General features: G+C 40.2%; 1 protein-coding gene across 1 annotated transcript in view; it reads left to right on the top strand.

Annotated features, from left to right (window-relative positions):
- The first annotated feature begins 258 nt into the window (after positions 1–258).
- LOC307180335 (phosphatidylinositol-binding clathrin assembly protein-like) overlaps positions 259–25,170 on the top strand; it is a 37,170-nt gene continuing 12,258 nt past the window's right edge. The window contains exons 1-12 of the mRNA XM_079910536.1: positions 259–461; positions 901–1,043; positions 4,172–4,247; positions 5,177–5,279; positions 5,444–5,537; positions 5,658–5,769; positions 6,670–6,776; positions 7,499–7,540; positions 15,498–15,577; positions 20,309–20,439; positions 20,551–20,581; positions 24,082–24,208. Coding sequence (XP_079766662.1) covers positions 383–461; positions 901–1,043; positions 4,172–4,247; positions 5,177–5,279; positions 5,444–5,537; positions 5,658–5,769; positions 6,670–6,776; positions 7,499–7,540; positions 15,498–15,577; positions 20,309–20,439; positions 20,551–20,581; positions 24,082–24,208 — 1,125 coding nt within the window. The 5' untranslated portion in view covers positions 259–382. The remainder of the gene's footprint in view (positions 462–900; positions 1,044–4,171; positions 4,248–5,176; positions 5,280–5,443; positions 5,538–5,657; positions 5,770–6,669; positions 6,777–7,498; positions 7,541–15,497; positions 15,578–20,308; positions 20,440–20,550; positions 20,582–24,081; positions 24,209–25,170) is intronic.

Here is a 25,170-nt window from a genome sequence, read left to right on the forward strand (position 1 = left end):
CCAACATGTCCCTCTTTCTCATGATATTCATTCAATAGTGGTTATTTTCTTACTGAGCGTCTACCATGCCAAGGGTCTGCGTTAGCGCCCCGCCCCCCAGATGCTCCGTCCCACGTGGGATCCTGTCCCCTGAACCCGCTTCTCCGGCCCCGGCGCCTTGTGACGTCACGTCTCACCTCATAATTATGCAGGCGTGCGTCAGGCGGCACGAGGACAGAGTTGCCTGGCGAACACCACCTGCGGGGCCAGGCCTTTCTTCCGTTACGTCGCGCGCCCATTTAGTCGTTCGCCGTGCTGGTCCCGGATCAGTCCGCCGGCCCAGAAGAGGAGGGGCCAGCCTTCGTGGCCATTACCCTCGTAGCTGGCGGCTGGCGACGCACGCATGGGGTCGTCCGCATCCAAGGCTGCCCTCAGAGCGACCACCGACGAGCCCTCCGAGCCCGGGCCGAAACACCTGGCAGGTGAGTAGGCCCCGGTACGGCGCCGTCTCCGCACCTCTAACGGCTGCGGCTTGCGGCCTCCCAGCCCCTCCCCCACGCCCCTCCCCCACGCCCCCACGCCCCTCCCCCACGCCCCTCCCCCACCACGACCCCCGCAGTGTACTTCGGGGGGGGGGTGGCGGGGGGCCTTTGATTGAGTCTGGAACACAACCACTGGCCTCTTTAACTCCAAGCATCTAACTCTTTACCAGTTCCTCATGTACCTTAGGACGGCATTAAATATCATGTAACATGTCAGTACAAATTGTAGTACTCGTAATGAAGAAAATGTTTTGGATTATTCCCTTTGTCACTTCTCTGAGATTTGATTGCATCTGTATTTAAGTTAAAGTTACCAATTTTGGTTTTGAAAGTTATTTCTCAGTCTGTATTTTAATGCTCGTCACTGTCTCTAATTTAGCTCTAATCCAGTACATAAATGGAACAAATAGGAGTGTGAAACATCTGGCTGATATTCTTTATGAGAAAACTGGGAGCAGCAGCTGGGTGGTGGTGTTCAAAGCCCTGATTACTGTGCATCACCTTATGGTGCATGGAAATGAGGTGAGCATGGCATCTATTCAAAGGCTAGTCATTTCCTTACTTTTATGACAAAGGACTTTCAGTACACAGTTGCTGAATATGCTTAGTTTGTCAAGGACTTACTACATTTGTTTTAAATGGAGAAAACTGATGCTCTCTTTTATTTTAAAGATGGTTATCGGTTTTTATCCTACCTCTTTTGCTTTCATTAGTGACAAGTGGGGGAAGTACGTAGCGGTAGATATTAAAAAACAAATTTTTCCATTCTTACTTATGAATATATCTTTGCAATCGTATTTAAAGTATATTATTTTAACCACTGGATAATAAAGTGGATAATAGAGTGGCTATTTCTCTCAATTCTTTAGATGATTTAGACCAAAAAAAGAGAAAACCCTCAAAAATGTATTGCTGCATAACTGCTTTACTTTACCAGGTAAAGTAAAGCAGAGTTATTACAGCATCACCTCAAGAGCTCTCCCCACACACACTTTTTGTGTTTTACAGAACAACTGAAATGTTCTACAACATTAAATTACTTATTATTTTCTACTTTAAATTAACTTTTGTCTCAGTAACCTTTGCATTAAAAAAATAAGATTTAGAAATTGATTGCGGTTTGAAACTTATTAAGAAGCAACAGTGATTACACAGTATGGTATTGGTAAAAATAAACATATATATATAAAGGGAATGTAATAGATCAGAAGTAGAACTGTACTTATATGGGAGCTTGCTGGCACTAAAAACGTGGGGGAAAGTATGCAATTTAAAATAAAGCCTTTTGGTACAAATAACATCCCTATGGAAAAAATAGAATGAGATCTTTATATTACTCCATATAAAAATAAATTCCACATGAATGAAATATCTATAAATGCAAAAATCTAAATTTAAAATTGAAGAAAATGTAGGAGAATATGCTTATGACATTTTATTTTTTAAAGAAGATGTTGGGAGTAGGAGTTTATTAATTAATTTTATTATTTATTTTTGCTGTGTTGGGTCTTCGTTTCTCTGCGAGGGCTTTCTCTAGTTGTGGCAAGCGGGGACCACTCTTCATCGCAGTGCATGGGCCTCTCACTGTCGTGGCCTCTTGTTGCGGAGCACGGGCTCCAGACGCACAGGCTCAGTAGTTGTGGCTCATGGGCCTAGTTGCTCTGCAGCATGTGGGATCCTCCCAGACCAGGGCTCGAACCTGTGTCCCCTGCATTAGCAGGCAGATTCTCAACCACTGCGCCACCAGGGAAGCCCTGCTTATGACATTTGAGTAGGGAAGACACCATAAAGTTGCAATAAGATGTTTGCAGCACATATACTACAGACAAAAGATTGATATTTGGACTACATTATCAGTAAGAAAAAAGCAGTACACTGGAATAATGAGCAAAAGAAATGAACAGACAGTACATAGAAAAGGAAACCAGAGTGGCTGATAACCATCTGAAAACATACTCAGATAAGCACAATTTAAAATGTGTGACAGGACTCCCCTGGTGGCACAGTGGTTAAGAATCCGCCTGCCAATGCAGGGGACACGGGCTCGAGCCCTGGTCTGGGAAGATCCCACATGCCGCGGAGCAAATAAGCCCGTGCGCCACACACTCTAGAGTCTGTGCGCCACAACTACTGAGCCCATGCACCACAGCTGCTGAAGCTCGCGTGCCTAGAGCCCGTGCTCCACAGCAAGAGAAGCCACTGCAATGAGAAGCCCGCGCGCTGCAACAAAGAGTATCCCCTGCTCGCCACGACTAGAGAAAGCCTGCGCATAGCAACGGAGACCCAACACAGCCAAAATAAAATAAAATAAAATAAATAAGTTTATAAAATAAATAAAATGCGTGACAGTATCAAGAGCTGGGACCCTGAGGAAATGGGAACTCACATACCCTGTGGATGCCATCCATACGTTTCCATATCAGGAATGAGAGAAGTAACATCACAACAGATTCCACAGATATTAAGAGGATGATAAAGGAATACTATGAACAACTCTGTGGACTTCTGTGTCTGATGCTGAGTGAAGGGTTGGAGAGGAGTGCTTTGAGACATGTTTAATAAAATTGAAAATGCCCAGTGACCCAGCATACACTTCTCATAGCATGTTTATAATAATTAAAAGTTGGAAATCACCTGAATTTCCATCAGTGGGCAACAGATAACTAAAATGAAGTGTGTTTATACAATGAAATACTAATAGGATGTATACCAACAAGGCTAGATCTCAAAAACAATGCTAGTAGAGTCCAATATCATTTATATAAATTTTTAAAATTCACAGTTAATATTTGTCCACAGAGCAAATATATATGAAGCTATAAAGAAAATAGGCTGTAAAGGTAATACATTAAAATTATGATAATGGTTAATTCCAGGTAGGAGAAGGAAATTGAACTTGGGGATGGGGCAAAGGGCACTTTTAACTTTACCTGTAAGACTTTATTCCTCTTATTTTAAAAATAGACTTGAAGTAGATATGTCCAAAAGTTAGCAGTTGTCATTTATGGGTAGTGGGGTACACAGATGTACCAGATTATTGTTTTATTTTTCTATTAATTATTAAGTAATTTAACATCAATTATTAAAATAATTCTATAATTACAGTTGACCCTTGAACATCATGGGTTTGAACTGCACGGGTCACTTGTATGTGGCTTTTTTCCATAGCAAATACTATAGCACTACAGTATCTGTGGTTGGTTGAATCATGGACGTGGAATCATGGTTACAGAGGTACAGCATCTACAGAGAGCTGACTATAAATTATATGTGGATTTTCAACTGCATGGTGGGTTGGCGCCCCTAACCCCCGAGTTGTTCAAGGGTCAACTGTATTTCAAATTCCTCAAAATTCAAAAAGGGAGAAATGGCTAGATAGCAAGTCATGGGTGAAAAGTGTGTATTCACATTAGCTTTCATGTTTAACCGCTCATTTATTCAGTGGGTATATAAGCAGACTAGGCAGCATTGCGTATCCTTAAGCTGGCTAGCCCAGGCTGTGATGGTGCTCGCCTTAATCAATGCTCCTGAAATAGATGGAAGCTGTATGATGGAATTATGTTAAGTATGCATTCACAATGACAAAATCATGAGTGAACTCTCTTTGTGGACAGAAACTAATTTTAGAATTTGGCACATTTGTTTCGTAGCGATTTATCCAACATCTTGCATCTAGAAACTCTTTGTTCACTTTATACAACTTCCTGGATAAAAGTGTCACAGAAGGTAAGATGATTCTTTGATGGAAATATTTCTTTGTGGCAAGGAGGGAAATGTTCTGAAAACCATCCGTGGTTAAAGAAAAATCGTTCTGAATTATGAATGATGTGATGTGTACATTTTATGATGGAAAATAATTTCTAAATTCATTCATACAACACATATTTGAGTAGTTACTGAGAATAACACAATATGCAAGCCTTTACTGAGTGAGGCTTTCCTGGGTCAGTCTCCTTTCTCTGCCTGAGTTTTATTCTTTCCACTTCTCAGCACCTAACCATCTCTGTGTTTTCCTTTTCTTTTGTTTGTCTATCAATCACCACTGAGAGTGTAAGATCTATGAAGGCCTGGATTTTTGTCTGTTTTGTTCACTACTGAACCTCCAGCATCTAGGACAGTGCCCAGATCATAGGAAGCGCTGAACAATTGTTGAATGAAAAAATGAATTGAATAAATGAATCGAGGCATGTTTGGAGGTTGACTAGTGAGGAGCTGAGTTTCTATCATGGCCTGTCTCTCTCCATTTTGTCTATTAAGTAGAGTCAAGGTCATTTGTTGAGTGGAAGGAGGGTGGGGGAGGGATGGTACCAATGGGATAGGGAGTGTCAGGAAAATGCTAAGAATTTACAGTAGTTTCCTTGGAAATGTGAAAGGAACTAATAAAGTTCAGTTATTTCCCCTGTTCAATAATGTCCCCATCAATACTACATCATGAGGTGATATCAAGACTTTGAGGAAATAAAAAATAATCTTTAACAGAAAGTTTGAGGAATGTTGTACCAGATGATTAATAAGCCATTCTAGTCTTTGTGCTTCAAAGATATTGTTGAGTTATATGGGTGAATGTAAAATGGTAACTCTTTGCATTTATTCACATATATGGTAAATGGTTAACATTGGTGAAACTGGAAATAATAAAAATATTTCATTTTTAGGCTATACTATGTCATCCTTCATCAGACGATATAGCAGGTACTTGAATGAAAAGTCACTCGCATACAGACTGATTGCATGTGACATCAGCAAAGCCAAGAGAGGGTAGGTAAATATCATTGGTTTGTAAGCAAGAAGTACTGAAATACATATGTGCTCTGGTATGTCGTTTGTCAAAAACACAGCTTTATTTCAAGATGCCAATGTCACAGTGCTTCTCAAACTCAATTATTATTACTGCTGCTATGAGTTTCTTTTATGTTTCACAGGACGAATGGTGTGATGAGAACTATGAACAGTAGAGAGCTGCTGAACACTCTTCCAGTTATTCAGACTCAGTTCACTGCTCTGCTTAATGTTAATGTAAGAGCCTTATAAATCCCTTTGAAAAATATTGGTAAACAGCATTGTTTACCTGTAGGTGGGAGAGGGAAGTTTTTAAAATTGTGGTGGTAATTGATTACTCTTTTATTTAATTTCCAGGCAAATCCTGACGAAATAACTAATGGTATAATATATGCTGCTTTCATGCTCCTCTTTAAGGATGCTCTTCGCCTCTTTGCAGCCTATAATGAGGGGATCCTTAATCTGCTAGGTAAGCTAAAGAATAGGCATTACTTTTAAAAAATAAACTGGTAAAAATAATTTATTTGTAAAAATCTTTTATCTCTACATTTAGACTCATATGTGTTTTAGCTTCAAAATAGAAGATCCTTGCAGGGTCATATGTATTTTTAAATAATGAGACATCATATTCCTTTTTTGCTTAAAAATAATTGGCTAATCAGCCACAGAAGTTTTCAGTTTGTATACAAGTGCTAACTGATATTTCTGGGAAACTTATCAGGAAATCAACATGGGTTGCCATATTTATACGTTACACACTAAGTCCCACTCCACCAAGGTCAGATAATACAGTTCTGACTTTCCTAAGATATAGCCTATAATATAAGTAATTGCTTTGATCATATACAAGCGTATGTTTCTTAGGCTTTTCAGGAAATTTCAGTCATCATTTAGCCCTAATGAGTGATTCATTTCATAGGAAGGGTTCTCCAAACTTCGTTGATGAGAATTTGAGGTATTTCGTATACTGAAGAAGTGCCTAATACATTTGTAGAGTTATAAAGGGTAGAAAACACAGCCCCCTCCATCAGAGACCGTCAGAGCTTGATGTTAATCAAAAAGATTCCAGACTAGAAGTTGTAGAAATTAAACTATCTAAATTATATGTGTACACTATTAAATGCCATACATATTACCAACACCACTGTTCAGCATGCAGTAGTTCCTCTATAAAAATCTGTTGATTATACTTATATGAGCAGTGTTGTTGCTTCTTAAAGCAGAAAATAACTGGATTAAAACTGTAGTTGTTTTCAACAAGTTAAAATCATATCCATAATCAACTTAACACAGAATCATCAGAATGGAGTGAAACTTGGAATTGCTACGATATTAGCTCCTTTGTTGTAATTTATTTTTCTATTTTTAGGCAAGTATTTTTACATGAGGAAGAACCAATGCAAGGAAAGTTTGGATATTTACATCAACTTCCTTGGAAGAATGACCAAATTTGTACAGTTCCTGAAAGTTGCAGAGGTACAGAAATCTATTTGTATACGAGGCTTTTGTGCTGTTTTCTGTATTAGTTTAGTATCCTGTATAACTATACATCTACCCACCACCATGCCACACAAACACACAGAAATTGGTAGTTTAAACTATTTTGTAAACAGTACAGCTAGAAGCTAGAATTAGGTACTTCAAATGTACCTTCCAATGCGCTTGTGGTCAAAAACAATCTTACAAGGATTTCTGTTTGTGGCCGTGAGGATAACTGATACCAAGCTTACCCTCCCACCAGAAACAACTCTAAAACCAGGCCAAAAGATATATGACATGAGTCTTTTAAGACACCGGATAATAGGTAGAACAGGTCTGTGATCAGTGAGAGAAGGAAATATATGAGGCGAGCTGCATGTTTGCCCTAATAGCTGATTCTGACTACTTGAAAAATTAGAACACATTTGTATGATATCCAAAATGCAGATTAGCTCTTCCCAAAACAGCAAAGGTTCAACATCTGGTGAGTCCTTTCTTTTTTAATTTTATCCTAAGAACAAATATAAGTTTATGCTTAAGTGTGCAAGGTATACGTTAGCCTGATGTTTTTCTTGATAAGGGTGTGTACCAGCCCAGCAAGGCATTCATGCTCTTGGAGTATTTTCTCTTTAGTGTACAAATTGGTCTCACACTTACTTTTCTTTGTTAACACTCCTGGCTGTAATGTTTTCTTTTTTCCCCTTTTTTTGTGATTTCAGCAAGTTGGAATTGACCAGAATGACATTCCATATATTAATCAGGTCAGTATATCTCTCATCTGTGTTTAAGTGACTTTTTTATTTAATTAATTAATTGATTTTTGGCTGCGTTGGGTCTCCGTCGCTGTGCACGGGCTTTCTCTAGTTGCGGCGAGCAGGGGCTACTCGACGTTGCGGTGTGTGGGCTTCTCATCGCGGTGGCTTCTCTTGTTGTGGAGCACAGGCTCTAATCTGTGGGCTTCAGTAGTTATGGTGCGCGGGCTAAATAGTTGTGGCTCACGGGCTCTAGAGCACAGGCTCAGTAGTTGTGGTGCACGGGCTTAGTTGCTCTGCGGCATGTGGGATCTTCCTGGACCAGAGCTCGAACCTGTGTCCCCTGCATTGGCAGGCAGATTCTTTAACCACTGTGCCACCAGGGAAGTCCCTAAGTGACTTTCTGTTTTTATGTTGTGTTTATTATATTAATCGTGATCTGAGACTCAATCATTTTCCATATACTTACATGTGTATTTTCATTTTCCCAAGAGTAACATTTATATTTATACTTATATAGACATAGGCTTGTGTCTTCTGAACAGGTCTGTGAGCTGTAGGTCTCGTAAAAGAGGGCATTCCCCTCTGAGAGCTAAGTGGCGACTCATAGTCTAACAACTCCAGCATGCTTTTTATTTTTATCTTTTATTTTTTTAAAAATATTTTTATTGGAGTATAATTGCTTTACAATGGTGTGTTAGTTTCTGCTTTATAACAAAGTGAATCAGTTATACATATACATATATCCCCATATCTCTTCCCTCTCGCGTCTCCCTCCCTCCCACCCTCCCTATCCCACCCGTCTAGCTGGTCACAAAGCACCGAGCTGATCTCCCTATGCTATGTGGCTGCTTCCCACTAGCTATCTGTTTTACGCTTGGTAGTGTATATATGTCCATGCCACTCTCTCACTTTGTCCCAGCTTACCCTTCCCACTCCCCGTGTCCTCAAGTCCATTCTCTAGTAGGTCTGCATCGTATTCCCGTCTTGCCCCTCGGTTCTTCATGACCTTTCTTTTATTTTTTTTAGATTCTCTATATATGTGTTAGCATACGGTATTTGTTTTTCTCTTTCTGACTTACTTCACTCTGGGTCCATCCACCTCACTACAAATAACTCAATTTCATTTCTTTTTATGGCTGAGTAATATTCCATTGTATCTATGTGCCACATCTTCTTTACCATTCATCTGTTCATGGACACTTAGGTTGCTTCCATGTCCTAGCTATTGTGAATAGAGCTGCAATGAACATTGTGGTACATGACTCTTTCTGAATTATGGTTTTCTCAGGGTATATGCCCAGTAGTGGGATTGCTGGATTGTATGGTAGTTCTATTTGTAGTTTTTTAAGGAACGTCCATACTGTTCTCCATAGTGGCTGTATCAATTTACATTCCCACCAACAGTGTATGAGGGTTCTCTTTTCTCCACACCCTCTCCAACATTTATTGTTTCTAGATTTTTTGATGATGGCCATTCTGACCAGTGTGAGATGATATTGCATTGTAGTTTTGATTTGCATTTCTCTAATGATTAATGATGTTGAGCATTCTTTCACGTGTTTGTTGGCAATCTGTGTATCTTCTTTGGAGAAATGTCTATTTAGGTCTTCTGCCCATTTTTGGATTGGGTTGTTTGTTTTTTGGATATTGAGCTGCATGAGCTGCTTGTAAATTTTTGAGATTAGTCCTTTGTCAGTTGCTTCATTTGCAAATATTTTCTCCCATTCTGAGGGTTGTCTTTTCGTCATGTTTATGGTTTCCTTTGCTGTGCAAAAGCTTTTAAGTTTCATTAGGTCCCATTTGTTTATTTTTGTTTTTATTTCCATTTCTCTAGAAGGTTGGTCAAAAAGGATCTTGCTGTGATTTATGTCACAGATTGTTCTGCCTGTGTTTTCCTCTAAGAGTTTGATAGTGTCTGGCCTTACATTTAGGTCTTTAATCCATTTTGAGTTTATTTTTGTGTATGGTGTTAGGGAGTGCTCTAATTTCATACTATTACATGTAGCTGTCCAGTTTTCCCAGCACCACTTATTGAAGAGGCTGTCTTTTCTCCATTGTTTCTTCTTGCCTCCTTTATCAAAGATAAGGTGATGATATGCCAGCATGCCTTTTAAATGGACAGAACTGATTGGTGGAAACAGCAGACTATTGGGAATAATGAACTTAGGCTTGAGGCCACCTTGCCTACCTTTCAGGTGTGTAATCTCAAGCAACTCATTTCCATTTTCCATCCCTCGTCTATGCAAATGCAGAGTGGGTGTGATAATATTGTCTACCTCAAGGCAGAGTTGTGGGAATCAAATGAACTTAGGCTTTTTCTTTCCCCAGTGGGTGTGATGTGAGGCAGAGGTGGCCATGCAGCAGGTGAGGATTAAGCGAGGGTCTGGCAGCCTGCACTCCATCCCAGGTGTATCATAGGGCTTGAGCAGCAGGGGTTGCTGGCCCAGCCTGGACCTGCTCTGGGCCCAAACTAATATGGCAGGCCACTTTAGATCACTTGGAATATGGGCCAAAGCAGTCTTCCTTGGTATCCAGAACCCAAAGAGATCTACCAATGGTCGTGTTTCCTTTTTTGGGATGAGATGTGCAAGGTGCAACCGTTTGTCTTCTGTTTTCAGTGGGATTTTCTGGTAGATCCCTGGCCACTGAAACCCTAAAAATTTTACTGTTACAGAAGGCTCCTGAATGTTTGTAGGGTTTACCTCCTATCCTCTGGAGTGCATATAACTTTCCAAGGTCTCCACTGTACTGGCACCTCCCTGTTCACCTGATCCATTTAGCATGAAGATCATGAACAGAAGTGGATCAATGTGATTTATGAGGGGTGACCAGATGGTCTAGACTTCTTCTGACCATATTCTGACATATGGGTTGAGAGAGTTAACACAGCCTGGGTCAGAGTATAAATGTATAGCATTGCCCATTCCACGTGCCTACAAACTCTTACTGATCCACACTTTAGATGGCAACGGAAAGCAGAACGTTCACCAGACTGTTAGCCACATACCATGTTCCTGAGACTACATTAACCCACCTCTACCAAAGAAACTATAGTGGCTGCAGTTGGGTTACTACTTGATTGATTATGCTGTAGTATGTCACTCTCCAGGGCCTGACTGGTTTGGGGGCCATACTGGTGAATTATATGGAGATAGGGTGGGGACCATCACCCCTGCATCCTTTTTATCTTTAAGATTGGCACTGATTGCTGCCATCTTCCTAGGAGGTGATCTTGTTTATTTTTACTGTTTTGACTGGATGGTAGGAAGGTGGGTGGAGTAGAGGTCTCCATATCGTCTCCAACAGGGGAGACTCAGGACGTTTACAGCCATCCCCCTGGATCTCCCCATCCCATGAGTCAGGGCTTTTACTCTTTCCCAGTGCCTGACTGTGGTGTGGCAGACCTGCCTTGGTTGGGACTGGAGGAATGGGGAGTAGTCAGGTGGGCGTGGGGAGAAGTCCGTAAAGAGAGAGAGGGTGATGTTGTGGGGGGAGGAAATTGAGAGGATTTGGGATCCAGAACACGGTGCATCCAGCAGTGGCCTCAGATGAGAGGGTAGAGGAGGTTGGGAGGAGAAGGTAGTTGCAGCTGCAAATAAATCTTGGGTTTGGTGGCAGAGAAGGAGAGAGTTTCTGTCTGATGTCTTGTCAAAAATCTTTCAAGGACTACATCTTTATTCCCATCTTGCCCCTAGGTTCTTCATGACCATTTTTTTTTAAGATTCCATATATATGTGTTAGCATACGGTATTTGGTTTTCTCTTTCTGACTTACTTCACTCTGTATGAGAGTCTCAAGGTCCATCCACCTCACGACAAATAACTCAGTTTCGTCCCTTTTTATGGCTGAGTAATATTCCATTGTATATATGTGCCACATCTTCTTTTTTTTTCTTTTTTCCACATCTTCTTTATCCATTCATCTGTTGATGGACAGTTCAGTTGCTTCCGTGTCCCGGCTATTGTGAACAGAGCGTCAATGAACATTGTGGTACATGACTTTTTGAATTATGGTTTTCTCAGGGTATATGCCCAGTAGTGGGATTGCTGGGTCGTATGGTAGTTCTATTTTTAGTTTTTTAAGGAACGTCCATACTGTTCTCCATAGTGGCTGTATCAATTTACATTCCCACCAGCACTGCAAGAGGGTTCCCTTTTCTCCACACCCTCTCCAGCATTTATTGTTTGTATATTTTTTGGTGATGGCCATTCTGACTGGTGTGAGATGATATCTCACTGTAGTTTTGATTTGCATTTCTCTAATGATTAATGATGTTGAGCATTCTTTCATGTTTGTTGGCAATCTGTATATCTTCTTTGGAGAATGTCTGTTTAGGTCTTCTGCCCATTTTTGGATTGGGGTGTTTGTTTTTTTAATGTTGAGCTGCATGAGCCACTTGTAAATTGCAGACCTAATAATGGCTGTAGACGGCTAGTGGTGGTAGTGCTGAGACCAATCAAACTTGGGAGGAATTACTCAGCCATAAAAAGAAACGAAATTGAGCTATTTGTAATGAGGTGGATAGACCTAGAGTCTGTCATACAGAGTGAAGTAAGTCAGAAAGAGAAAGACAAATACCGTATGCTAACACATATATATGGAATTTAAGAAAAAAAAGTCATGAAGAACCTAGGGGTAAGACAGGAATAAAGACACAGACCTACTAGAGAATGGACTTGAGGATATGGGGAGGGGGAAGAGTAAGCTGTGACAAAGCGAGAGAGAGGCATGGACATATATACACTACCAAACGTAAAATAGATAGCTAGTGGGAAGCAGCCGCATAGCACAGGGAGATCAGCTCGGTGCTTTGTGACCACCTAGAGGGGTGGGATAGGGAGGGTGGGAGGGAGGGAGACGCAAGAGGGAAGAGAAATGGGGATATATGTATATGTATAACTGATTCACTTTGTTATAAAGCAGAAACTAACACACCATTGTAAAGCAATTATACTCCAATAAAGATGTTAAAAAATATATTTCAAGGAAAGAAATGTGTCCTCACAAGCATTCTTTCACGTACAGATAGGTATGAAAGGGACCTATTTTGTGCACAGACATTGAACCCCACACAGTGGTCCACAACAGGAACCATTGTTGGATGAAATAACACACAGCTTCCTGAATGAGAATTCAGATAACCAGGCCGAGAGAAAATGAGACTATCTGGATTAGTAGGGGAGAAGATGGAATTTCATTGCTCAAAGGCACTGTCATTGGTGGGTTTCAATCAACATTCATTCACAGACACAGGCCTGACCCCTACCAGGAAGAAGGAGCTATAATGAATGAGGTACACTCCTAGCCCCTGAGTTCCAGCAAAAGAGACCTCACTTCCTTGAGGTGGTGAAGCTGGGAAGGGTTCCTGTGCTGAGAACCACAGCTTGGCTGTCATGGGGGCCCAGAGGAGCATCAGTTGACCTGGGCTTGGCATCTTGGCCTTGGCCTCCTTCAGTGCTCAGCACCTGTGGCCGGAGCTCTAGGGGACATCTGACTGTCGCTTGGCCAGTTTCTCTCGCGCTTGCAACAATCTTTATGTGAAGCAAGAGCTGCTAAACTGTTAGGTGCCGGCTCACCATTTTCAGGCTCGGCCAAACCCTTGTGTCTTCTGAAGGGGCGTCTCCCTCCTTTCCTGGGCTTGTCCTTCCTCCTTAGTTTCAACACTGTCTAGGGCTCACAGGGCTTCCTTCTGCAAGTGGCTGTCTGGTGTGTCTGCCTGTGTCTATGCCTCTTCTTTCCACCGTCGCCTGCCGTTCGTGTTGAGCGCGACTCCCAGAAACTCGCATAGCAGCGTCTGCTCTGTCTGCCATTCGATGCACGTTTATTTTTCACCAGAGCCGTTCAAACCTACGTCTCTGGGCCACACCCCTCATCAGAGCTCCAGGGGCACAAACTCGGGGACCTACCAGATGGTTCCACCCTGCTGGGTACCAGCTTCGCCTTAGCATAGCCGCAGTTTGGGTGGGCGGAGGGCCACTGTGTGCCTCACGAAAGAGCTCTGACAGCCTCACGCCTGCCCTTTCGCTGGGAAGCACCGTTTGGGGGCCTTTTAAGTTTTCGGTCGTTCTGAGCGGGGTTCTGCTAATCACGGGCGACAGCATTGCCACAGATTTATAGCTGTCGGTGAATTAGCTGAAAGCACATGGGATGAAAGAGAATGTTGCCAACCAGCATTGTGCAAGTAGTGACAACTTCTATTCATTTATTATTTTGTTATATATTTATTGAGTGACTGAATGAATGAACGAAAAATGCTCTGTGTGTTTGCCCTGGTGATGCTGGGAGTCCCCTGATCATCTTGGGGTCCCTCCACCCCTCTTTCCCGTCTAGTATGTTTGAACCTTTGAAGCTCACTCTGGACTCCAGACTTCCTGGTCTCCCTGCTGCTGAGGGGCCTGTGAGCTCTGGCAAGGAACAGATTCTCCAATTCCTCTGTGTTCAGGGTGCCCACATGGTCAAGAGGCGTCCCTAGGGAGATCTTCTCCTGGTCCTCATATGTGGTCCAGCAGGAAATCCCTCTGAGCAGATGTCTGCTTGGATGCCTCAGCCCGGCAGCCCGTCTGCACTGAGTGGTATCCAGGCTCCTCTGAGTGTGTATGCCTCTTGTGCCATTATTGTCATTCATAGCGCTCCCTTTTCCTCTCAGAATGGTCCCTCAGCCCTGTCCACACCTCTGTGAACAGTTCCTTCATTAAACCCTTCTCCAGCTGCTAGCTCAGCAGCATCTGTGTCCGTCTTTGCCACCACACCATCATCCTAGCTTCAACTCGGATCCTTTCGCTTCCCCATATATCTGCCCCCTGCTGTTTCTTTTACGCAATGCAACCAGAATGCTGATCTGAGAACTGCCAAAATACAGATCACTCCTCACTTCAAAGTCATCCGGTATTCTCAAGTTAAAGTCCAAACTCCACAACATTGCGTTGATTTTAAGGTCTTGCATCGTCGAATCCCTCCCAGCTTCATCTCCTCCACGCTCCCCTTAGCAACATGGTTCACCTTTACTCGTGGCCTGTGCCATATGCCCTCCTGCCATGCTCATTCCTCTCCTAGTATCCTACTTTTCTCCTGGATATCCTTCAGCTCTCAGCTCAGTTGTTACTTTGTTCAGGAGTGCTTACTTCTCTGACGTCCCTGACTTGGTCACATTCACTTACTTAAACACTACCTATCATGCACCTCTCTTTCACAGTACTTTTCACAACTTTCATTTTACATTTATCTGTTTGATTATTTGATACCTCTCCTCTGCCAGACCTGTAGACTGGAGCCACAAGCAAAAACAAACAACCTAGTTGCAGGCTTCATGACCTGGGAAGCTCCAGTCTACAGTGAACAAAACAGACAAAATCTCTGTCTTCGTGGAGTTTTATATTTTATTGCAAGGAGACGGATAATAAACATACACGGAAAGAAACCTATAATCTCAGGGAAGATAATTGCCATGAAGAAAAAGAAAACTTAGTGAGGGTAAAGAGACTGTTGGTAGGTACTATTTTATCTAGGATAGCCAAGGAAATCCCAGTTGAGGAGGTGACATTTCAGGAGAGATCAGAGACCGTGAGTGAGATTCTCTCTCCCTCTTCCCCAGTAGGCTTAATGTTTTACTTAAATTTATTCAGTAATCTGGTGACTCATGAAGGAACCGTAAGTAATGAATGATTTTAAGCCCCATGTCTTCTCCAAAGGAAATACATATTTTAGCAGCCCATTGATCATTTTAAGATGCTCTTTTATTGTTTTTTTAAAAATGTATGTAAAAGTATAGTTTGAAAATGTGATTTGATACCAAGATGCTACTTTTAATAATGAATTTACTTCTAGCAATTATTTAGCCTTAATCATTTGCTATACAGGTGTCTTAATATTTTTCAAAGTCTTTTTATGATATAGGAGAGTATGAATTTGCTAAGAACTATCTATCATCAAAAAACAACTTTTTTCCTAATAACTTTATTTTTAGGTACCCTGCAGTTTACTTGAAGCACTAAAACAGCATTTAGCTTCTTTGGAAGAGAAAATTGACGTTTTACCCGCTTATAGGTAAGTTGATAAATGTCTTAATATAGGTTAATTCTGCTTTCATCTAAATAATTTCTCTCATTTTAGCAACATCACAGTGACTGAATAAATTACGGGCTTTGAATATGGTGGAATGCTATACAACCATTTTTTGTTTTTTTTTTTTGCGGTACGCGGGCCTGTCACTGCTATGGCCTCTCCCACTGCGGAGCACAGGCTCCGGACGCGCAGGCCCAGCGGCCATGGCCCACGGGCCCAGCCGCTCCGCGGCATGTGGGATCTTCCCGGACCGGGGCACAAACCCGTGTCCCCTGCATCGGCAGGCGGACTCTCAACCACTGCGCCACCAGGGAAGCCTATACAGCCATTTTAAATGATAATATGGGATAGAGTATTTCAGTCTTTTGTGGGATTCCATACGCTTCACAGCATGGTCTGCTTCCCAAAGGAACATCTTTTGTTATACTGAGTGATTCTCAAAGTCAGAAGTTGGCACTTGAATAACCCCTCTTTGAAGAATTTGATTTCTTCCCTTAGGGACTGCCCTAGTGAGGATAACTGTCGTGCGTGGTAACATTCAAGATGAATGTGTGTGTATGCATCCATATACACATACCCACATACACGTACTCCTCTATATGTGCACACGTACACAAATTGAATAATATAAACTAAATGTTCACATTAGCTATTTCTGAGTGGAAGAATTATGGTTGATTTCAGTTTTCTGTTTGTACTTTTCAGTATTGTGGAAATTTCTATAAGGGTCATGTATTATTCGTTCACTCCACTTTTTACGGTTATGTTGATTGTAATTGAGTTATATGATCAATCTCTACTAGCCAAGTCTGTTAACTATTTCTTTTTTTAAATAAATTTATTTATTTTATTTATTTTTGGCTGCGTTGGGCCTTCGTTGCGGTGCCCGGGCTTCTCATTGTGGTGGCTTCTCTTGTTGGGCTGTATGGGCTCTAGGTGCGTGGGCTTCAGTAGTTGTGGCACGTGGGCTCAGTAGTTGTGGCACATGGGCTTCAGTAGTTGTGGCACACGGGCTCCAGAGCGCAGGCTCAGTAGCTGTGGCGCACGGACTTAGTTGCTCTGCAGCATGTGGGATCTTCCCGGACCAGGGCTTGAACCCGTGTCCCCTGCATTGGCAGGCGGATTCTTAACCACTGTACCACCAGGGAAGCCCTGTTGACTATTTCTTAATTATCTCTTTATCATAGATGGATGTGTAGTTAGTATATAGTATATAGTATATAGTATATAGATGGATAGATTGATAGGTGGATGGATAGATGAGGGAATGAAAGAAATGCAGGCTCAGCTGGGTAGGATATATGTGACTCTATTCATCTTTCTTGTGATCTCTTCAGTGTGCAGCATGCATTGATTCCCTCCATCCCAAATTGTCCAGTTGTGAAAGCTTCAGCAAGCAGAGCTTGGCTTGAAGCTAATATAACACTATTGTATGTGCTAATTGAGGGCAGGATTAGAACCTTTAATTCTTACATTTCCTAACCACCTACTATGTCTGCTGCCTCTTCCTAAAGCAGTCTTTGACCCAGCAACTTCATTTCTAGGAATTTATCCCATATATGTATTCATAGTTGTGAAATGACATATTGAACATTACAACATTGTAATAACAAAATGACTCTTCATGAGAGTCTTGTTTTAATGTAGCAGAATGGAATGGTCTCCAGCGTGTGTTGTTAGATGGTGGGAGACAGTGCATACTATGCTACCACTGTTTCTTTTTCAAAACAAAAAGAAAGAATATATATGTTTATGTCATTTCTTAAAGAATACTTCTGGAAGGATATCTGAGAAATGAATAAAATGTGCAAATAATTACTACTTAAAAGATAAATTTTACAAAAAAAAAATAAGACATACATAAATCCGGAGTAATGTCTGTGTACAGACCTTGTCGTGCTTACCAGGGAAGTCCTTGGTAAGCTCCTAAGGTTAGTTTGCCTCTTAGTCAGGAAATTTGAAAGCTGGTTGATGACACATTGGCAACTTGAAATTGGCTATGATGGAAGTCTGTATACCACAAAAATGGACAAACAGTATAAAACAGGCCTTTTCCTGGGGAGCTGGCTGTTATACATTTCCTGGCGTGCAACTGCTCAAAATCAGCCATATTCTGTTTTTTAATGGTTGATTTTGCTTCAGTGATGTTACTTGACCCTCTATGCTAGACGAAAATCCCTGTAATAATGAGCTATACTATCATAGGGTTATATGTCTTAGAATTTGTTTGCTCTTAATTTAACTTGAAGACTTAAACTTTATCTATTTTAAATGTTTTTTTCTGGGGCTTCCCTGGTGGCGCAGTGGTTGAGAGTCCGCCTGCCGATGCAGGGGATGTGGGTTCGTGCCCCGGTCCGGGAAGATCCCACATGCCGTGGAGCGGCCGGGCCCGTGAGCCATGGCCGCGGAGCCTGCGCGTCCGGAGCCTGTGCTCCGCAACGGGAGAGGCCACAACAGTGAGAGGCCCGCGTACCGCAAAAAAAAAAAAAAAAAAATGTTTTTTTCTTTTGTGCATATTTTCTCAATGGACACACTTTCTGCATTTTCGATGGGTGAGTTTGACCAAAACTATGATGAACATAAGTCCTTTGTTTAAAACAGTATGTATAGCAAAAACTGTACATTTGCTTCATTTCCAAAAGGACTGTTTTTCTGAGGCCCTATGGTTTGGGAATCATTATAAGGTTAAATGTAGTGGTTGACATGCTGTGGATTCAGTCTGATGTGAATGTGAATCCCAAGTAGGGTAGAGGGGGAGGAGGGGAAGTACTATTATGGTGTTATAAAGGCCTCTGGGCTTGGTTCCCAACAGCCCAAAACTGGCTTCTGGTGATGTCTGCACATGCTGTCCTGAGGACTTAGCCTAGGTTGCCTAACAGTCACTGCTTGAGCCAGTTGTGTTGAAGAATCCTGTGGGCAGCTGAAACCACTTTTTATCTTCAATCACTGTGATTTAAAAATACTGGCCATGGAACCAGAATACTTGACTTTAATTTTCACTCTACCATTCATGGACTGTGTGACTTTGGGTAGATCACTTAACCTCTCTGTGCCTCCGCTTGCTTATCCTCAGAAGGTTGCTGTCAGGATAAATGAGTCAATAGAAATGTAGAGTGCTTAGAACAGGACCTGACCCATGTATTGCTTAGAAGTGTATTTTTAAAATTTCATGTATATGGGGGCCTTCTAATTATCTTTTTCTTTTGTTATTGAATTTTGTTGTTGACATAGTGCTTACTTGCACTGTGTCAGAGAACCTTCTCTGTATTTCAGTCCTTTGGAATTTGTTGATACTTGCTTCATGGCCTAGCATATAACCTTTTTTTTTTTTTTGGTAGAAGTTTCATGTGCCATTGAAAACTGTATCCTTTTGAGGTTTTTAATTCTGTTGCTCAAATCCTCTATATCTTCATTGATTATTTTCTCTGCTTGTTCTTACAGTTACTAAGAAAGGTGTGCTAACATTTCCCGTTTGCTTTAGTCAAAGTCACCAGTGACCTCTAGGTTGCAAATCCGACGATAATTTCATCAGTCTTCATCTTACTGGACATGGTTCATCACTCCCTCTTCTTTGACATGCTTTCTTCAGTTTGCATCTTGGTTTTCTTCTTATCTAACTCTTGGCTACTTTTTAGACTGTTTCCCACGGATTCGTCCTCATTTCTCTTCTTTATCTATATGCACGCATTTCCTAGATGACCTCATCCAAGCTCATGGCCTGAAATACCATTTACATGATAAGAACTCCCAAATTATTATCTCCAGCTCCAGCCATACCTCCTGAACTCAAGGGTCGTATATCCAAGTGTCTATTCCGTGGTAGCACTTGAATGTCTAGTAGGGTTCCAAAACTCAGTGTGTCCAAAACTAAGCTTTTGATACTTGACCCCAGACCTGCTTTATCCATGGTTTTCCCCACCTCAGTTAATGGCAAATAGCAACTCATTTCTTCTAGGAAGAATGTGACTAGGACCAATGTGAAGGAATGAGGAAGGTGGGTGGGACAGAGGACTGAGCTAGAGGACGGGTGCCAGGAGAGGAGAGTACTAGAGAAAAGGCTGGAGCTGGAAGAGTAAAACAGTTGGGCGGACCAAGGTCTTTACAATTCCTTACGAACCCCTCCATGGCCTCCTCCGTGTTCTTCAAACACACCAAGCACACTCTTTCCTCAGGACCTTTGTGCATGCTGTTCCTTCTGCTGGATCCACACAGTTCAGTCCTTTACATGCTTCAGCTCTTTACTTAAAAGTTCCCTTCTCAGTGAGCCTTTCCTGTCTAGCATTTAAGTGCCCACTCTCCCACCAGCATATCATAATCCTTTCCCTGATATTTTTTCCTTAGCACGTATCACGATCTAACATATTATGTACTTTATTTGTCTTGCTTATCTTCTGTCTCCAATAGAACGTAAGCTAAATGAAGGCAGAGATTTTTATCTTCTTTGTTCACAACTGTATCTTTAGCACCTAGTACAGTGTCTAGCACACAAGTGCTCAATTAAAATTTATTTAATTAATCATTTTAAACGACCTTATTTATACCAATTAACCTAATAAATTGAAGTCCTGTTGCTTTGTAATGGGAAGGTACATATGTGTGTGTGTGTATATATATATATATATATATATATATATATATATATATATATATATAATTACTGTATTGATAGAAATTTGGTTTAGGTTTTCATCTGATTCTGTCTCTTATTTTCAGATTGTTTCCTCTATGTGATATGTTACAACTGGCATTGCCTTCACAAGTCCCCAAGTGTATTGCAGCCAGACAGCAAAATGGAAGTGTTATAGCAAACAACCTGGATGGCTCGCTGGTTAGCCCTGTAAGAAGTAAGCATCTATTTTTAATTTAATATTTGAGATATATATTTTTTAAATGCATTTTAAGAAAAAGTATTTATATAAAAATAATGTAAAATTTGTGTTTGTTTTACAAAACAGATCTTGACTTTGGAGAAAGCCCAGTCAACAGGTAAGTTTTTTATTATTTAAAAAAGACAGCCAATAAATACATGTTAGAGGAAGGGACGGATGAGACTCATACCTGAAAAGAGTTATTTTTAACGTAGGTTTAACCCTTCATGGTTCATCTGAAGGATGTTTTTCTAAGCACATCTTAAATGTTGGCATTCCTCATAGTTCTTTGTATTCTTGGTTCTTTTCTTACTTTATGATATAAACTGTATTAAATGAGTAATAATTTTTTATTTTATTAAACAAAGACAATGAAACTACCAGTTGGAGTGCCTCAGCATCGTAAGGTAATCAATGTTACTTCAGTGAGTGCTTCCCTACATTTTCAGCCAAAAAAAACCCAAAACAAACAAAAAAAACCCAGGCAAGTGGAAACCAAAGGAAGGCCGAAGCAATATTAACGACAAATAATGTAGAATGTAAGGTTAAAAGCAGTGAACAGAATAAGACACTATTTAGGGGGAGATACAACAGTCTTAACAGTTTATGCACAAAGGTGAATACATAAAGTGAAAACTATTAGAAATGCATGGAGAACTTGAGAAAAGTACAGTTAAAATGGGCAGTTTCAAACCACCTCTTTCATCGTTGGACAAATTTAGTAGACAAAACAAGAAAGGACACAGAGGAATTTAAATAATACATAATAAATAAATAATAAACCTAAGTGTACACACACACACACAGAATGTTCATTTTCTTCAAAGCAATCACAAAGAAAACCTGTAAAAACTCCTAAACAATTTTATGGGCTACATTCTCTCATAATCCAATAAAATTATAACTACTTAATGAAAAGTTGACCATGAAAATCTTAACTACTTATAAATTCAAAAATATCATCCTTTTGCCAAAGAGGAAATCAAAAGGAAAGTTAACTATCTAAAGGTAATGAAAAAGAGAACTTCATACCAAAGCTAATGGGGCACTGTGAAAGCTGAACAGAAAAAGTTTCATCATTGTTAAAAAAGATAAATTAACAAGAATTTAGTTTTGTCTTAAGAAGATAGATATAAGTTAATAAAAATATATTAGGAAGATAAAATTTATGAAGATAAAAGCTTAAATTAATAAAATTGCAAAGAAAAATAAATTTGGAACTTATTTCTTTAAAGTCCAATAAAATGAGGTCCTCTGATTCAACCGAAAAAGAATGTAAAAGTATACAACATGAGGAATAAGAGAGCTGACGTAACCACAGATGTAGGAGAGATTAAAGTAACTATAAGTGAATACTTTGTGCAGCTGTTTGGTAACAACATATTTGAAAATCTAAAGGAAATTGATGATTTCCAAGCAAAATATAATGACAAAATTCATCCAAGAAGAAACAGAAACATGCATAGACCAATTGCCACATAGAGTAGAGCTTTATCTATCCTTAAAGAATAGGAAATTTCAATTCCAGGCTATGTAGAAAAAAAGGAAGATCTCCAATTCAGTGTATGAAGTGACATGACCTTAATATGAAAGCCCAGTAAAGATAGAAGAAAGTGCTGACTAGGCTCATATATTCATTATAGATGTCAGAATTCTAAATAAAATATTCACAAATAAAATCCAGGAATATATTAGAAAATTCCACTACCTGTACAGAGTGTTCCTTTTCTTTTTGAGTGTGCCATCTGAAACGCCCCGTCTGGCATGGTAGTAGTAGAGGTTGGGCATAATGGAAGTGGATGCACCTGGCACATGTTCTGGGGCAGAGTTGATAGCAGTTGCTGTCAGAGGTGAGGAGAAAAGCGGGACCAAGGGATGGTGCTTAGGTTTTTGGCCTGAGCTGCTACATGGATGGAATTCTGTACTGAGACAAGCTCTCGAGGAAATACAAGGGATAGAGTTTCCAGACACCCAAAATCTTAAAAAAAATTACCTGCCATGCACCTTTGCTTAGGAAGATCCTACAAGGTGTGCTCCAACAAAACAGAGAAGTAAACTAAGAAAGAGGAGCACATGGGATTCAGGGAAACAGAGTACTCCACTTAAGTGAGAGGTGGAGGGAATTTGCAGTGTAAGAACAATGGAAGTTATATTTACTTGTACAGCAGCCAGTTAGAATGGAACCGAAGGATGTAGAGCTCCAGGGGAGATGTTTCCTGGAAAAACTCAAAATGACATGTTATTTGGTGCTAACATTTATTGTTCACTCTGAGACATACTGTTCATTCTAAGTATTTTACACATAATAACTCAGTCTTTCTACTTGAGAAAGTTATTATTTCCACTAGATCACACGCTCCATGAAAGCAAATAGTTTCATCTGTTTTATATATTCCAAGCACCAAGGATGGTGCCTGGCATCTAGTAGATATTGAATGGATGTTTGTTGAATGAATGCAATGAATCCACATTTCACATATGTGAAAATTGAGATACAGAGATTCTTTGGGATTATGGAATTAAATACCATAAGGAAAAGTGTGGCTACTTTTGCGAAGGGGAAGCGGTGACTGGTATTTTGGGTTTTAGATCTTTTAGCACTGGTTGACTTTTTAAACTGTGCATCACGTGGATAAAAACTAAATTTCAATAAGTCAAATGATGAATACAGAATAAATATGAGCTTTTAGATACAAGAACCATTTCTTAGAATTAAAACTAAAGTGTATGTGGAATAGATTATTACATAATTTGGTAGAGGAGTTGAAACAGATGTAGAAAACAGGGATAATAATCTTAACCACTGGCATAGAATATAGACTCCTAGTCCTGCCACTAATTAACTGTAAGACCTTGAGCAAGATACTTCCCGTCTCTGAGTCTGTTTCCTCATCCATAAAATGAGAATTTATAATGCCTACTTCACATAGTTGTTATGAAAGTTAAATGATATTTAAGATTGTGAAAGCGCCTAACAGAGCCTAGTAAGAATAAATGTTCAATGAGAGTCTGTTTCCTTTTGTTTCTAGTTGTTTTCTTATTTATACAAAATATTACGCATCTTGTATTATTTATTCTCTTAATAACTCTAATTCTATGAAGCATAGTTTATCCCAATTTTACAAATAAGGAAAGAGGTTAAGTTATTTAGTCAAGGTTACACAGCTAGCTAATAGCCTGGTGAACCTCAGAATGCAATACTTCTGTTTCTTACTCTAGTGCCCTTTGACCCACCACCATGGGGAATACTAGGTTTTTTTCCTTTCTATATATAAACTATTAAAATAGTTTAGAATTAAACGTATTTGTTCAAGTCACTTTTTTAAATGGGCAACTGCTACTATTGAATTCCTTCTATGAACTCTCAAACTTTGTTAGTGGGAAATTTAAATTTGGCATTATCTATAAAAAGTAAGCTGAAATATTTAGTTTTGTAATGATAACTTAATATAGAAAATAGCCAGTGGTCTTTTTATAATCTTTTCTTGTGATTCCTTCCTATTATATTTTACCTGTTGATAGCCATAAACATTGTCTCAAAGGCTATATCCTGACGAGATGTTTAAATGGTAGATTTGTCATTTCCCCAAATGGGCTGGTTTATACATCTCATTTTAGATCGGACGTGAAGGGGTGTCAATCCTCAGAGATGGAAATGACTGGTGGAATGAACTGGCAGTTGAATAGCTGTACCTGCGTATCAACCATCTGGAGCCCAATTTCTATTCCTCCAGTTTCCCACATGGTAACGTTTGTGATGTATTATTACGTGTTTTCCTTTTTGATATATACATATAACATATACATTTGTATTAGAGAAGTAGGTAGACCAAGAAATGTTCTCTTTTAATCACTTTTAATATATTGTGCTAACATTTGTTGTAGACATGTTAAGCTAACTAACTGTTCCCCTATTTGTGCAAGGGTCGATCCTGTGGTGGGGAGAGAACTACAGAGTTCCACCATTTTGCTCCACATTTATTGAACACCTATTAGGTATTTAGGCACTGGGCTGACAGATCAACGGTAGACAGACATGTCATCAAATAGAGGAACTGAATATTCCAAGTGGAATGAATACTTTAGAGGGTGTGTTGGTTACTTTTATAAAGAAGCTGAACATGAGGTAAAAAAGGAGATGAGGTGAATTGACAAGAACTGGTTGGCAGATGGAAACTTGGTGGGTTATTCAGGGAACTCGAAGTAGTTTAACATGGCTATCGTGTAATGTATGATGGGTGCAGCAAGAGAGAAATCTCGAGCTTAAAGAGAGGTCAGATCCTGTAGGAACTTGTATAGGAGTTTCGGCTTTGTCTTATAAGCAGCGGGGAGCCAAACCTATAACACGATCACTTTTACGTTTTTGAAAGATTAGTCCGGGAGGAGTGTGGAAGATGGTTAGTAAGGAAATAAGACACAAATTGGGGAAGTCAATTAGAAGTCTCTTCAAGTCATCCAGGCAAGAGATCTAGACTGCTCTGGTCTAGAATGCTAGAATGTTGACAGTAGATCTAAAGCAAGAGTTTCGAGAGAGAGATCTGCAGATAGAGTTGATAAGAGTTGCTGACAGGTTGAAAGTTGAAATATGGGTCCCCAATAAATTATCTGCAAACATAAAATTCAAAAAGCTCTGGAAAGCAAGTTTTTTTGTTAAGTTTGCAACAAACTCTTTTGGCTGCAGAACTTTACTTGAACTATAATGAGGCT

The sequence above is a fragment of the Stenella coeruleoalba genome (assembly GCF_951394435.1).
Source record: "Stenella coeruleoalba genome assembly, chromosome: X".
NCBI lineage: Eukaryota > Metazoa > Chordata > Mammalia > Artiodactyla > Delphinidae > Stenella > Stenella coeruleoalba.